Here is a 15459-nt window from a genome sequence, read left to right on the forward strand (position 1 = left end):
GGGTGTTATCATCGTTTGTTTTATGGTTTTACGCTATGGCGTTTGCCTTTTTTTTTCCTCATTTAAACGTATCCTTGGACATCTGCATCACCACGGTACGGGTTGCTGCCTTCTGAGGTTTGCGGATTCGGTTCCCATCATTTTGGCTACAGTATCTGCTACTTCTGATTCACATTGGAGCCCTATGAAGCTTGCTGTGTTCCATATTTGAAGACCCTGCCTTTAATCTCTTGGCTCTTTAATGATTGGAATCTGGTAAGCGGTACCTGCACAAGGGTCATCATTTTTTTCCTTTCATCTATGGACATTCACATGGACTGTTTCAATTGTTAGCGCAGCTTTATTTATATATTTTTATTGGATATGTTTTATAGCAAAAAGTTTTTTCTTCAAAATTGTCAATCGTTCTTTGTTTATAGCGCAAAAATAAAAAACGCAGAGGTAATCAAATACCACCAAAAAGAAAGATTTATTTGTGGGGAAAAAAGGAACATACATTTTATTTGGGTACAGCGTCGCATGACCGCGCAATTGTCATTTAAAGTAACACAGAGCCGTATTGCAAAAAATGGTCTGGTCATGAAGGGAGCTAAATCTTCTGGAGGTCAAGGTAAGGTAAAGTAAGGGGGGGGGGGGGGCGAAATTAAATTGAAAAAAAAAAAAGTGGGAGCAGGTAGAGATTCCTTTAATATCACCCTACATCTGAATACAAATGCGTGCTTATCAATGCATACAGAACTACAAACTACCTAAAAACAAATATAGATGATTCAAAATGACATTTTGTCGGCATACTCTACGACAACTGTCAAAATATTGGCACACACAATGTCCCCGCTGCATCGTCGATCATTGCTGCGAATGTGATTACTGCTTCTTCCTTATAGTGGTTTGAGCTACGGAAACATGGCCGCCGCCGCAGACAGTCTTAGTGTCAGAAGCTGTGCTCCGAGTCTGAACAACAACCATGAAGGGGCGGGCCTTGTGTTAGCAGAGCCAATCAGCTTGATTAGACGAGAACACATGTGTAGAGCCTTGACTTTGTGTATGATTACACGGGCTGACTATGGACAGGCTGCGTTTGTTGTTGCAGAGGACACTGGGGAGAGTCAGGCAGCACATGGGGACAGACCAGTATGGAAATAAGTACTATTACATCCCCGAGCAAAAGTCCTGGACAGGTAACAGAGGCCAGCAGGGGGCAGTGTGCTGTGTGTGGGGGTATAAGGAGGACCATGATGAATAGACAGTGCTGGCTGATCCCTATGGACAGTACATGAAAACCCTATCACTGAATAGAACATGATAATGGAGGCTCAGAAATCCTATTCACTCTTTGCAGTTTCCATGAGCCCATGACTGGTGATCCTGCCATGAAGGGCTGTGCCCAGGCACTTCCTGTTAGGTCAGAGTTCATGATCAGATCTGCAGATCAGCAGTGGGGGCCACTTCATCTGTGTCTCCCCATCCTCTACCAATCAGTGACAGGCTCATGGATCACTTACCTGCAGTTAGGGATAGGTGATTGGCCTTGGAGGCAAACAGTCTGCATAGAGGGCCTCTCATCTGTCGCTAAGCGCTCATTCACCCTAGTGATTGAGGGGCAGCAAAATATTGAACCGTGTTATTTACACCCCCCCCCCCAAATTCTACCCCTTGTCACATTTGCAATGAGCGTGACCCATTCAAGTCCTGGCAACCGGGTGCAATCACTAGTGTGGCAATCAAGGGATTAAAGCCGGTATGGAGGAGGTGATGGAATGCTTCCTCCCTGCCTGTCATATGCTCTCTGAAGAGTGATCCCATTGTGGATCACTCTTCAGAGACCAAAGCAAGGTTGAACAAGCCCTTACTGCACGTAATTGCTCCCTCAGTGATTAAATACGGACTGCTTTGATTAGGGTCAACCTCTTATTGATTTGTACAGGCTTCCTGGACGTACCTGCAGTGAAAATGTGGGCGGTGGATTGGCCTTTTTTTTTTTACAATTGCAGCTGTTGTTGCTTCTCTGAAAAGCCATCTGTGTTGGATCACTTTTCAGAGGCATTTGACAGGCGGCCTGCAGATGATATGACACCTCTGCGACTCCTGATTTAGCAGTGAGTGCATTACATTTGATTGTCTCATGGACCCATTTACTTGAATGGATTGAGATTGGCGGCTGTGGTGTGGTTTTTGTTGTGTCTGTGATGTTTTGCTTGGCATGTGTGCCACTTCCCTTGGCCACCATGTTGGGTTAGGGAATGCAGTTGGTGGAAGGGGGTGGGGTAGTAAAAGCACAAATTAACTAATTCCCGCCCACGCTGTAGCCGAAAGATGGCAACAGCGTAAGTGCATATTGCCAGGAGGGTGTCTATGGACACCCTTTGATAACGTCTGACGGTAAGACGAAACGCGTCAGACACGCCAGCCCCCATGCAGACATGCCTCCAGCCGCGGCCAATTTATCTACATGCTTGAATCAAACAGATGTCATGTGAGTGTTCTACCTTTTTGTTTTTATTTCAATAAATGTACGTACTTCACTATGTAAGCCTCACTTGTTTTTTGGAGGGATACCATCATTCAACACTTGTGGCCCTTTGAGCATATGAGGTTGTATTGATTTGAATGAAAGTTCCATGGTGGACCTGGTGCTGAATTTTGGAGCGGACCCTGTCCGGGTGGTTGCTTCCATGCCCTAGCGCTTGGTGGACCTTCCGTTACAGGGGGTCTAAAGTTCTGGTAAGGGAATCCCCTTATCTGTGCACGTGGTGATCGTCAGGATTGTGTCTTCACTCATGGTGTTGGAATTCTTTTGCATTTATTTCTGCACTTCAGCATCTAGTTTCACAGACTTTATGGACTCTGTTCATTCATTGTCTCTTCATTGTCATCTATAATGTGGCGCTGTACTTGAATATACTATGGACGTCCTCCTGTGATCACATTTCCGGCACGGATCTGTGATCACGGTGTCCTTTGGACAAAGCTGATCACAGATTGGGGTAAAGCACCAATCACAGTGTAAACAGTATTTGCTGGTTTTCGACAGTCCTCTCCTTACACTGACCACGCATGAGGATAGGAGAACCGATAATCTGCAAATCCACACAGGGGACATCTGCACTGATAATCCAGGCACTGATCATCATTGTACTGATGATCAGTGCTGCCAATCAGTGCCCAGGAGCACAAGCCTATCAGCGCACATCAGTTAAAGCGGAGTTCATGACATCACTTCTGGGTACTCAGCGGCGCCGAATTCAAAGACATGGAGACTCGGTCATACGGCAGCGGTGCAGATGAAGACCCGGTCAGACAGCGGTGGTGAAGGTAGGATGCCCGGGTCTCCCGGTGGGACGGGAGACCGAGGCGAGCCGCGGGAGGGGGGGGGGGGGGACATCTCCTCCCGCTCCTTGTAATGACAGCCGACCGGCTTCTCAGCCACATCATTTGTCATTACAAGTCAGCCGACCGTCTGATCTGGACACCGGTACCGGGGTGTTGCCTCTAGCTGCAGGCATCACCCCGGTACAAGCACTTTACCGAAATATCGGTAAATCAAAAGGCCGATTCCGATATATCGGTCAAAGTGCATATCGGCCCTCGATATATCGGCTTTGCCAATAATCGGTCGATCACTACTATAAATATGCACTGTTACTGTAATGATGACGCTGGCAGGGAAGGGGTTAACACTGTTGGTGATCAAGGAGTTAAATGGTTACTGACGTGGGGGGGGGGGTTCTGTGAGAGACACAGAGATCGCAGATTCAGCTATGCTAAATCCTGTGATCTCTCCCTGTCTGTCACTGAGAAGATCCGCCTGCTTTGTTTACATAAGCAGGCGGGTCTTCTCACACTTTCCCCGATGATCGCGGAAGGGAGGCGTTGATCGCCGCCTCTCCTCCTCTGGCCCGACTCCCACTGTGTCTAAACACAGACCACTAGGAGCCCAGCGGGGCAGGTCTATGTCGCTGGACCCAGGGGAGCCCCACTGCCGCAGTAATATCACTGTGAGCAGTCGGCTAATGGTTAAAATGGTTTTAAACCGTTACATATATCCAGTGAAGTGACTGGCCTCAGGTGATACACAGAGATTAAACACATCCTCCTACGTAAGTTGTATCTATTTACCTGCAGTCGTCTCATTTTTACATCCCTTACAAGAACTGAATTTAGAGAAATCCTTCCACATCTGTCAGTAGCAGAGAGGGGGTCGGGGGGCTGAAGTTAGATCTCTTGTACATTCTGTGAGAGCTGATTGGAGGAAAGGGACACCCTGCACAGGAAGGAAGGAAGGATGCAGAGCTTTGTTGTGAAAAGAGAAGCTGTGTGCTGAGCTCTCCTACCAGTCACAAATGTATCTCATGTGTTGGGAAAACTTCTCAGAAGTGACTCATGCTAATAACAGAGGAACAAAGCACCAGAGAGAAATGACACTCTTTGGAGTGAGATAAGTAAACACTACAGATATGTGCTTTGCTCAGATTTCATTTACAACCACTTTAACCACTTGCCTACTTTCCTGCCCAGGCCAATTTTCAGCTTTTAGCGTTTTTGCGATTTGAATGACAATTGCGTGGTCATGCGACAGTGTACCCATATGAAATGTTTATCATTTTTCTTTCACCGCTGGGCCCAGACGAGGCTGCTCCGCTTGGCCCCGACGAGGCTTCACCGCTTGGCCCCGACGAGGCTTCACCACTGGGCGGCACTAATGGGCAGCACTGGGGAGCACTGAACGGCAGCACTGATTATCTGTGTACATGTCCCCTCTGACACTGGCCTGTTACCAGCTCTGTTTTCCTCACGTTGTGACAGCGCATGAGGAAAGTACTGCTGAAAACCGGCAAGTCTGTTTACATTGTGGTCAGCTGTGACTGAACACAGTTGATCGCATAGTAAAGGGGTGCTGTGATTGGTCCTTTTACTTCAATCACACGTGCAACAGATGCGCTCCCCAGTGGGGCGTGGTTCCCGGAGGACATCCCTCCTGTAAGAACAGAGCCATGCTGTACGGTCTTTTAGCTATAGCGCAGTAAGGAATTGGGTTAAACTGTCGCTAAAGGCAAATTCTTTTATATAGTTTTTGGAGTAAGAGGTTTTTTTTTTTTTTTTTCTTTCTTTTTGCCATCCCATTGGGAAGATTTTCCCACCACCACCCACTGCCATCACCAGGCTCCCTCATCCTACCAGGGAGCCCAGTACTGATCTGATCTGCCCTAGACACAGTGAGAGGAACTTCTATTGTTCCTTCCTCTCTGTGACGTCAGAAACAGGAAGCGACAACGATTTTGTCACTTCCACTTTCAGTTTGCTTGTTTACAAGCCGTTATTAGCTTGTAAAGCATCTGATCAAACCGATCGGCCCTCTGCTGAGCTGCTGTATGCATGTAAGGGCAGCGCAAGAAAAACAGTTGATCTGGAAATAGCAACTAGACCCAGGCAAATAATCATGGAAGTCCTTGTCTCTGCTGATTAATCATTTAGTTGCCTGGGTCTAGTTGCTATTCCCAGATCAACTCATTTTTTTCCTGCTTTGGTGGTTTCTGGTTTACAGCAGGACACCACGAAGGTGGTTAGACACTGGTTAGTTTGACTCTACCATCATTAACCCCTTCTTCTTTTTTTTTTTTTTTTTTTAATTATGTCAGGGCAACGCCTTGGCGAGACACCATAGGACCTTGCAAGCCAAGGAGTCCCCGCTACGATGAAAATTCATGTCGGCGATCAGGAGATAGGAGCTTTAGAAGAAGTGGAGCATGATGCAGGTGCTGCCATCAGCACCTTATTAGCAAAAAAAAAGAAAATGAAAAATGGGATTTAACCTCTTGACTCTGGCCGGATATATGAATGTGGGACTTAATGCTAAGCGGCCGCATGAGTGAGGCCCAGTGTGAAGCACTTACCATGCTGAGGGTGCTCCCTGTGTGCTGCTAGCACAGTAGCTGGCAGGGATCAATAATCTCCCAAAGTAAACTTGCAATCAGAAGCTTTCCTGTCATGTGACCGCTGTGACGGTGGCCACATGACCTGAATGCCCACCTTTGCCCCCTTTGGCTTTTTAAAACTCTTAAAGGGCCAGGAGGTTAATATTGAGATGGTAATTACCCGAAGACAGAAATTTTTAAGGAAATTGGGGGGATTATTTTGCACTTTTCTTTTGGTCTCATCTTTGCGGTTGGTTGAGTTGGACTTTGTCAGCAGTTATCTATTTTGACCCAATACAGTACCAACACAATAGAGGTCTATCAAGCTTAACCACTTAAAATCTGGAAGGTTTTACCCCCCTTCATAACCAGGCCATGTTTTTGCTATTCAGCACTGGTAATTGAACAGTCATGCAAGTTTTGAATATTTGGTAATTCAATTTATATAATTTTATTTTCCACACAAAGAGAGCTTTCTTTTGGTAGTACAGTAGTTGATAACCACTGTGTTTTTTTTTTTTTTTTTTTTTTTTTTTTAAAACATGAAAATGTTGAAAACTGTACACCATCTCTGTACAGAAAGCCTCTAGGTCAGGGGGTCTTCAAACTATGGCCCTCCAGTTGTTCAGGAACTACAATTCCCATCATGCATAGTCTTGTCTGTGAATGTCAGAGTTTTACAATGCCTTATGGGCTGTGTAGTTCCACAACAGCTGGAGGACCGTAGTTTGAGGATCCCTGGTCTAGGTAGTCATATTGTATTGCGTTGCATTTTACAGAAAATTTCAGAGCTACAGAATAAAGAGGAAAGGTAATTTTTAATCAATTACCATATGGCTTGTGTCACAATTGCATACGATATATATATATATATATATATATATATATATATATATATATATATATATATATATATATATATATATTTTTTTTTTTTTTTTTTATTTGAAAGGAGTAGTTGCTCTTTAATCATCATGCTTGCAGGTTATGAGTTTGTATGATTAGTTAATTTTCAGGGTACTGTAAAGCTCATTACATACAATCTGTGTGTGTATTACATCCCCATTCATTGCACTCCTTTTGCTGGGTTTGTTACTGGAATAACATGCAGTACAACATGCAGTCTGACCTTACCACCTAATGGCAGAAATGACTGGGGAGAATGTGATGTATTCTGTAATACCGCCACCGGAGGGCAGCATTGGCTGAAAAATATCTGAAGCTCCTTTGTGCTGTAGACTCATCCTTTTAATACCATCTATTGGATTATGCTTGCATGACTGCATTACTTATTTTAGATCATTAATGTCGTGTTTATGACAGAAGGGGGTAGGGGCTGGATTGGCAATCTCAGCCTATTCATTAATTAAATGATAAATTCTAAATTCTCATTGGGGTATTCATTCGCTGATGGAGAGGCCGCATGTTTGTAAAATTAACCCATCTGTTGTCACTGTGAGCTCATAGGGGTCCTGAGAAAACCTTCACCAACTTGCTTTCAGGAGGGAGCAAATCATTTCTTTCTAACGCAGACCTTCAATTTAAAGTAACAGCATCCCCTTAATTGGGGCTTTTGCATTAAAATGACTGAGGCACAGTGGTGACCTGGTAAGGGGCCAAAAGATGCTTGTAATGAGCAGAAACGCGTGTCACCATTATTTTGTGTGATGGTAACCATTCATCGTTGTCTTAACCACTTTACCACCGGAGGATTTTGCTGTCTTACGTCTGGGCCACTTTTTGCGATTCGGCACTGTGCGAATTTAACTGACAATTGCTCGGTCATGCAACGCCGCACCCAAACGAAATTTACGTCCTTTTTTTCCCACAAACAGAGCTTTCTTTTGGTGGTATTTGATCACCTGTGCGGTTTTTACTTTTTGCGCTATAAACAAAAAAAGAGTGTAAATTTTAAAAAAATAACAATATTTTTCACATTTTTTTTATATGAAATTCCCCCCAAAAAAATGTAAAAATCTAATTTTTTTTAAATTTTTGGTCAGTTTGTTTTCTGCTACCTATGTTTGGTAAAAAAAATCACAATATGCGTATTTTGATTGGTTTGCGCAAAAGTTATTGCGTTTACTATCTAAGGGAAAGATTTCTGTCATTTTTGGTGTTTTTTTTTTTTTTTTAACGAGTAATGGCGGCGATCTGCGATTCTTTTTTTTTTTTTTTTCTGCGGGACTGCGACATTGCGGCGAAAAGATCGGACCCTTGACTGACATTTTTGACACTTTTGGGGGTACCAGTGACATTACTACAGTAATCCGTGCTATACATATGCACTGTTACTGTAAAAATGACACTGGCAGGGAAGGGGTTAATTTTATTGGAGAGGGAGGGGTTAATGTATGCCTGGTGCTTACTGACGTGTGGGGGGAGGTGACTGAGTGACACAAGGACAGATCGCAGGTTCAGCTATGCTGAACCCTACAATCTGACCCTGCCTGTCACTTAGGAGATCCGCCCGCTTTGTTTACACAAGCGGGCAGATCTCCAGACTCGATTCCCCGACGATCGGTGAAGAGCAGCGGCGATCACCACTGCTCCTCCCCTGGCCCGACTCCCGCTGTGACTGAATACAGCGGGAGCGAGCCTCCAGCGGTGCTCCTGCCCCGCCGAGAAAGGGGAGTGTCTGGCGACGTAGGTATAATCCTCCGACAGTCGCCGCCACTTCATAATCTTCACTAATGGGGTAATTGACCTTTAATCCGCAGGAGTAGCTAGGCAACAAGATTTGTTAATATCAAAGCTTTTAGCATATCACACCCCTAGGGGGTGGTCCCCTCAGTCAATACCTCCCTGCTTCCTGCATTCTCAACTCAGTTTCTAATGCCTAGCTTAGGAGTAGCTGGCTGATCCTGTGCTGGGGCTTTCAGTCTCAGCCTTCTATCCTCTTTTTGATTTTATTTTGAGTATTTTTCTCTTTCTTTTACTTAGCTGTTCTTTTTCTCAGCATTAGTTTAGTTTCTTCGGATGAAGATGATCATGCGGAGCTGGGTCTCGGACTGGCCACACTGGATCCCAGGGTTCAGGGCCAGGGGCTTCCCAGCCTGCCATCGAGTGTTCAGCTCAGGTTTCCCTGGCATATTGAACGACCCATCCCTGTTCGCTGCAGGGATGCTGCCTGTGAGGTGGCTACCTCACCGGACGCCATTTGCGGTTTCGCACCGCATTTCCACTGCGTCCTGGCTGCGACACTCCCTGTCCTCAGTGCAGCGGTTTGGTCGCTGGTTAAGGCTCCCCACGCCATCCGGACTGGTAAGTGCAATTCTATGTGGGGACCTGTCTGTTTTGGGTGTCAGTCTGTGACTGTGTGACCCTGCATGTCTGTGTATGTGCTGAGCTCCCTGTCAGATTCCTATGTGGAATAGCTGCCTCTCTGTGGGCTGCGGGGGGGGGGGGCTCTCCCGCTCTGCTATGTGAGAGTATGGGGCAGACTGGGCTTGGACATGCTGTGCGGCGGCCGCTACTGCGGCCCGCCATTTTTTGCAGCAAATTATGGTGACCGGCCCTGTGTGGTACGGCGCTGTGTTTTGGCGCCAAACGCCGCCATTTTGGCGGCGATCTATCATACAGCCACATGTCGGCGCCATTTTCTCATTGCCTGAAATGCCTCGGCCGAGCGGCCATGTTTGTGTAGCCTGCATAGGCTTTATAGGGCGGTCAGTCATTGCATCACTTCCTTTGGCTCTGGAACAGCGATCGGTGGCAGCAGCCTGTGTGGTCTCTCCAGGTTTTTACCTTTCCTTTTCCTGTATTTCCTTGCTCAGTGTCCTTATCCCTGTGGGGGTCGGTACATACAGTAGTGTGCGGTGGGCTACGCTCGCCGCGGTCTTAAAGGGGCAGTCCTCCTTTTTTCAATTATTGCTGGGGCATGGATTCTCAGGATTGCAAGTTTCCTCCCACCTTGGTGGGGGGCCAAGGGGCTGCTGCATCCCCCGAGGGGGCTGATCTGGCTGCTATTGTGGCGAACTTGGCTTCTCAGGTGCAGATGCTAATGGCTGATCGATCCACAAAACGGCTCAGATTGTCTATTTCCTCTGATTCAGAGGGCGATGGGGCTGCTATGGCTGGAGTGCCCTTCTCAGGGTCTCGCTCATCTCTGGACCTTGGGGGGTCTGAGGGGGAGGCTGAGGTAGAAGGGGTTGATAATTCTCCCCCTGGCTCGCCTGAAGAGCTTGCACTCATGGATGAGTTGGTTGCTTCTATCAAGGAAACACTGCGTTTGCAGGATGAACCATGTCCTCCTGCTTTGATGTCCTCTTATGGGACGCAAAGGAAACGCAAAACAGCGCAGGTTTTTCCCTGCCCTGCGGAATTTCAGCGCGCTGTTGATGAGCAATGGCGCAATTTAAAGAAGCCCTTTACTGTGCCAAGTAAGTTCAAGCTGCGTTATCCCTTTACACCCACCACTGATGAGCGTTGGTGTGTGCCGCCTCAGGTGGATCACGCGGTGGCGGTTTTGAATAAATCTACTGCGATCCCTGCTGAGGATACCCCGGTGTTCCGGAACCCTACGGACAGGAGATTGGAGTCTCTTGCCCGTCATGCTTATACGGTTGCTGGTTCTATGCTGAAGCCTATTTTTGCTTCCATTTTGGCAGCCCAGGCTATTGCGGATTGGGCGCAGGTGCTCAGGCGCACCCTGGTGGCTGACTCTGCTCCACCGACAACATTGGCTATGGTGGATCAAATTCATCAGGGTGTCATGTATTTGTGTGATGCGGACTTGGATTTAGTCCCTTTGGCTGCACGCCTCTCAAGTGTGGCGGTATTGAACCGTCGCCTGATATGGCTGAAATGTTGGTCGGTTGACCAATCATCTCGCAAGACTTTAGCTAATTTGCCCTACGCGGGATCTCGCCTTTTTGGCGAGTCTTTGGATACTCTGATAAAGGGAATTTCCGGGGGTAAGAGCACTCTCTTACCCCAAACTCACAAGAATAAGTTTGTTCGCGGTAAGAAGAATACCTCGTTTAGGCCCTCTCAGGGGTCCTTTCGTGCCTTTCGGTCGCAATATAAGGGCAAGCCCTTCAAGGGCCAAGGCTCCCAGAAGAAGCCGTGGGCAGGTAAGCAGAAGTCCGGCCAGTCCGGGTCCGCTGCCCATACCAATTCGGCCTGAAGGGGCGCCCTCACCCGGTTCTGGGGTGGAGGGACGTTTGCTCGGTTTTCTTCAACCCTGGCTGGCCCGCATTCGGGACAGGTGGGTTCAGGAAATCGTTCAATCTGGATACAAGATCGAGTTTCTCTCTCGGCCGGCGAGCAGATTTTTTTCCCTCAAATCTTCAGCTGTCTACGGAGCGCTTGCAGGATCTGCACCTGGCGGTGCGGGACCTATGGGCCCAGGGAGTGGTGGTTCCGGTGCCTCATCGGGACAGATTTCGGGGGTTCTATTCCAATCTGTTCACTGTGCCCAGAAAGGAGGGCAAGGTACGTCCGATTTTGGACTTAAAAGCTCTGAACCGCTTTGTGCGGGTTCGCAAGTTCCGCATGGAATCCTTGCGCTCGGTGGTGGCTGCCCTGGTTCCGGGGGAATTCATGGCCTCCATCGACTTGAAGGATGCGTACCTTCACGTCCCCATTTTCGAGGGTCACCAGAGGTACCTTCGATTCGCCATTGCGGAGGATCATTACCAATTCATGGCGTTACCCTTTGGTCTCGCTTCGGCTCCGCGGGTTTTCACCAAGGTGCTTGCGCCGGTCCTGGCTTTATTGAGAGCCCAGGGCATCTCTGTCTTGGGGTATCTGGACGATATCTTGCTTCGGTCTGCGACCAGTCAGGGCCTGGTGAACGACCTGTCCATCACGATGCAGACTCTGCAGGAGTTCGGTTGGACGATAAATTTTCCAAAGTCAACGCTGTGTCCGTCGGTTCATCTTCCCTACCTGGGGATGATCCTGGACTCTGTTCAAGCGAAGGTCTTCCTGCCGGAAGACAAGCTCCGGACACTTCAGGACGAAGTCAGGTCCCTCATGGACAATCAGTGTTCGTCCCTCCGGACGTGTATGAGGTGTCTGGGATTGATGGTCTCGGCTTTCGAGGTGATTCCCTTCGCCCAGTTTCACACGCGGGATCTTCAGGCGGAGATCCTGGCCAAGTGGGACGGGCGTCTGCAATCTCTGGATCTGCGGATTTCGTTGAGCCGCCTCACCCGAAGGGGTCTTTTGTGGTGGCTCCAGTCCCCGGCAGTGTCGGGGGGCAAGTCCTTTTGTCCTTTGTCGTGGACGGTGATCACCACGGATGCCAGCCTGTCGGGCTGGGGTGGTGTTCTGGGCGTTCTGTCCGCCCAGGGAACTTGGTCGGGGGAGGAATCCTCCCTTCCGATCAACATTCTGGAATTGCGAGCGATAAATCTCTGCCTTCTGCGTTAGACGGACAAGCTTCAGGGCCGTCCGGTTCGGGTGCAGACGGACAATGCCACAGCGGTGGCCTACATCAACCACCAAGGGGGCACCAGGAGTGCCCGAGCGGCTCGGGAAGTAGCCGACATTCTGTCTTGGGCCGAGACGCACGTCCCGGCGATCTCTGCAGTTCACATTCCGGGGGTGGAGAACTGGCAGGCGGATTATCTGAGTCGCCAGACCCTGGACCTGGGGGAATGGTCCCTTCACCCGGATGTCTTTCAGTTGTTGTGCGCGAAGTGGGGTTCCCCAGATGTGGACCTGTTCGCGTCTCGTCTAAACAAGGTGGAAAGGTTCGTGGCAAGGACGCGCGATCCTCGGGCAGACGCCTCAGACGCGTTAGTGGCGCCCTGGCATCAGTATCGTCTGATGTATGCCTTTCCACCGATTCAGCTGCTGTCCAGGCTCCTTCGCAGGTTGGCCTCGGAACCGCACACGGTGATTCTGGTGGCGCCAGACTGGCCTCGCCGGTCTTGGTACGCAGACCTCGTGAATCTGACGGTCGACGCTCCGTGGTGTCTGCCTCTTCGAGAAGATCTCCTGTCTCACGGACCGATAGTCCATCCTGCTTTACAGTCGCTGGCTTTAACGGCCTGGCTGTTGAAAGCCAGGTCCTGAAGGATAGGGGTCTCTCCCCTGAGGTCATTCCCACTTTGATCAAGGCTAGAAAAGGCTCTTCGGGGAAGATTTACTACCGTACTTGGAAGGCGTATTTTGCCTGGTGTGAGTCCAGGGGGTATTCCCCTCGCTCGTACTCGGTATCGAGGGTGTTGGCTTTCCTTCAAACGGGCGTGGACCAGCGTTTGGCGTAGGCCACGATTCAGGGTCAGATTTCTGCGCTGGCCGTTCTCTTTCAACGCCCTGTGGCGTCTAATTCTTTGGTTAGCACCTTTGTTCAAGGGGTGCGACACTTGGCCCCTCCTCGGAGGGACCCTTTACCTCCATGGGACTTGAACCTTGTTCTGTCCGTGTTGCAGCATGCTCCCTTTGAGAAGATCAGGGAGATCTCGTTGTCTCTGTTGTCCAAGAAGGTTGCCTTTTTGGTGGTGATCACTTCGGCTCGCAGGGTATCGGAGCTGGCGGCCTTGTCCTGCAGCTCTCCCTACTTGGTGATTCACTTGGATAAGGTGGTCTTACGACCTAACCCTTCTTTTCTTCCGAAGAGGATCTCGGAATTTCACCTCAATGAGGACATTGTCTTGCCTTCGCTTTGCGCGAAGCCTAAGCATCCAAAGGAGGTGGCTTTGCATGCCTTGGAGGTTGTCCGGGCGATCAGAGTTTACCTGTCATCGACGAAATCCTTTCGCAAGTCGGATTCTCTATTTGTCCTTCCAGAGGGACCTCGGAAGGGCATGGCGGCGTCGGCTGTGACCATCGCCAAATGGATCAGACAGACCATTGTGCAAGCCTATGCTTTGAAGGGGAAGGTTCCTCCTTTCCCTGTGAAGGCGCACTCTACCAGGTCTCTGAGTACGTCTTGGGCCTATCGTCATCAGGCTTCTGTGGCCCAGGTGTGTAAGGCGGCGACTTGGTCGTCCGTTCACACCTTCTCAAAATTTTACAAGGTGGATGTTCAGGCATCGGCAGATGCTTCCTTTGGCCGTAAAGTTCTTAGTGCGGCAGTGCCTTAGGGTCCCTTGTTTGGGTCCTTGGCTGTTGGGGTGTTTTTACCCCTAGGTTACTTGTTCTTCCTGGGTTGTTGCTCCTGTTGAGCACGTTTTTCCTGTTGCCCAGTTGGTTCTCTTACTTTGGTAAGGTTCTTTTTTCTGATGTGGGTACTGCGTTGCTTTAGCACGGCTGCGTTTTTCCCACCCCTCATGTCTACACTGCTCTGGGACGTCCCCATTAGTGAAGATTATGAAGTGGCGGCGACTGTCGGAGGACGTAAGAGAAAACTGAATTTTTGTAAAATCTTACCGTAAAATTCCTTTCTCTGAGTCCTCCGACAGTCGCCGCCCCCGCCCCTCTTTTGGGGTTTGTTTATGTACTCTACTGCTATGCTACTGAAACTGAGTTGAGAATGCAGGAAGCAGGGAGGTATTGACTGAGGGGACCACCCCCTAGGGGCAGGGGCGTAACTACAGGGGTTGCAGGGGTTGCGATTGCTACCGGGCCCCATGCTCCAGGGGGCCCAGTAGCAAACCAGTGGGTGAACTTCCAGGATTGCAAAAGTCACACTTGCAACCGGGCCCTGGCATTGCACCACTGTGGGGAGGCCCCAAGATTGCAGGAAGGGAGCCCACTGCAGAACTTGTGAAAGGATCCTGCTGCGGGACCGTAATAAAAGGCCATGCAATGAGAGTAAAGAGCCCCAGGATTAGTGGGAAGAGCCCTGGGCTTGAAGGGAAGGGCCCCGGCCAGGGATCTGGGGGGGCCCTTCATGTTTTCTTGCATCGGGGCCCTGAAGGCTCTAGTTACGCCTCTGCCTAGGGGTGTGATATGCTAAAAGCTTTGATATTAACAATTCTTGTTGCCTAGCTACTCCTGCGGAGCAAAGGTCAATTACCCCATTAGTGAAGATTATGAAGTGGCGGCGACTGTCGGAGGACTCAAAGAAGAATTTTACGGTAAGATTTTACAAAAATTCAGTTTTTTTTACTTCCTACTCTAAAACATTCCCAATAATAAAAAAAAAATTAAAACAAATTTCTTCATCAATTTAGGCCAATATGCATTCCACTACACATTTTTGGTAAAAAAAAATCCATTTACGTGTATATTAATTGGTTTGCACAAAAGTTATAGCATCTACAAACTGTGCTATCAGTCCAGAACCACTCGCTATAGACCACACATCGCTCCAGGTGAAAATGCCTTCAAAAATCCTCACAGTAACTGCACAGGTGCAGGGTGCAGGCTCAATGTGCAAGCCATATATAAAAATAAAAAAAAAGTATGTCTGGACAGCCGCACTCCAATGCAAATATTTATTTTATTAAAATAAAAATACCACAGCATACATAGGTACGGATCAAAGACGGCTGACGCGTTTCACACTAACAGGGCTTAATCGATTGGCTCCTGCTGTGTCCAATCACAGCGGGAGTGGGTCACCTGCAGCGCACGCTCACGCCCCAAACCCGGAAGTGTCATATTATATTCTAGGTACGTGGTCTGGCACAGAGCGGCTGCCCTG

At 48.7% G+C, this 15459-nt stretch overlaps 1 protein-coding gene across 1 annotated transcript in view; it reads left to right on the forward strand.

The window, feature by feature from the left end:
• Positions 1-1021: 1021 nt before the first annotated feature.
• NDUFAF2 (NADH:ubiquinone oxidoreductase complex assembly factor 2) overlaps positions 1022-15459 on the forward strand; it is a 256094-nt gene continuing 241656 nt past the window's right edge. The window contains exon 1 of the mRNA XM_082255356.1: positions 1022-1181. Coding sequence (XP_082111482.1) covers positions 1067-1181 — 115 coding nt within the window. The 5' untranslated portion in view covers positions 1022-1066. The remainder of the gene's footprint in view (positions 1182-15459) is intronic.

Source organism: Pelophylax lessonae (genome assembly GCF_965119305.1).
Source record: "Pelophylax lessonae genome assembly, chromosome: 1".
Taxonomy (NCBI): domain Eukaryota; kingdom Metazoa; phylum Chordata; class Amphibia; order Anura; family Ranidae; genus Pelophylax; species Pelophylax lessonae.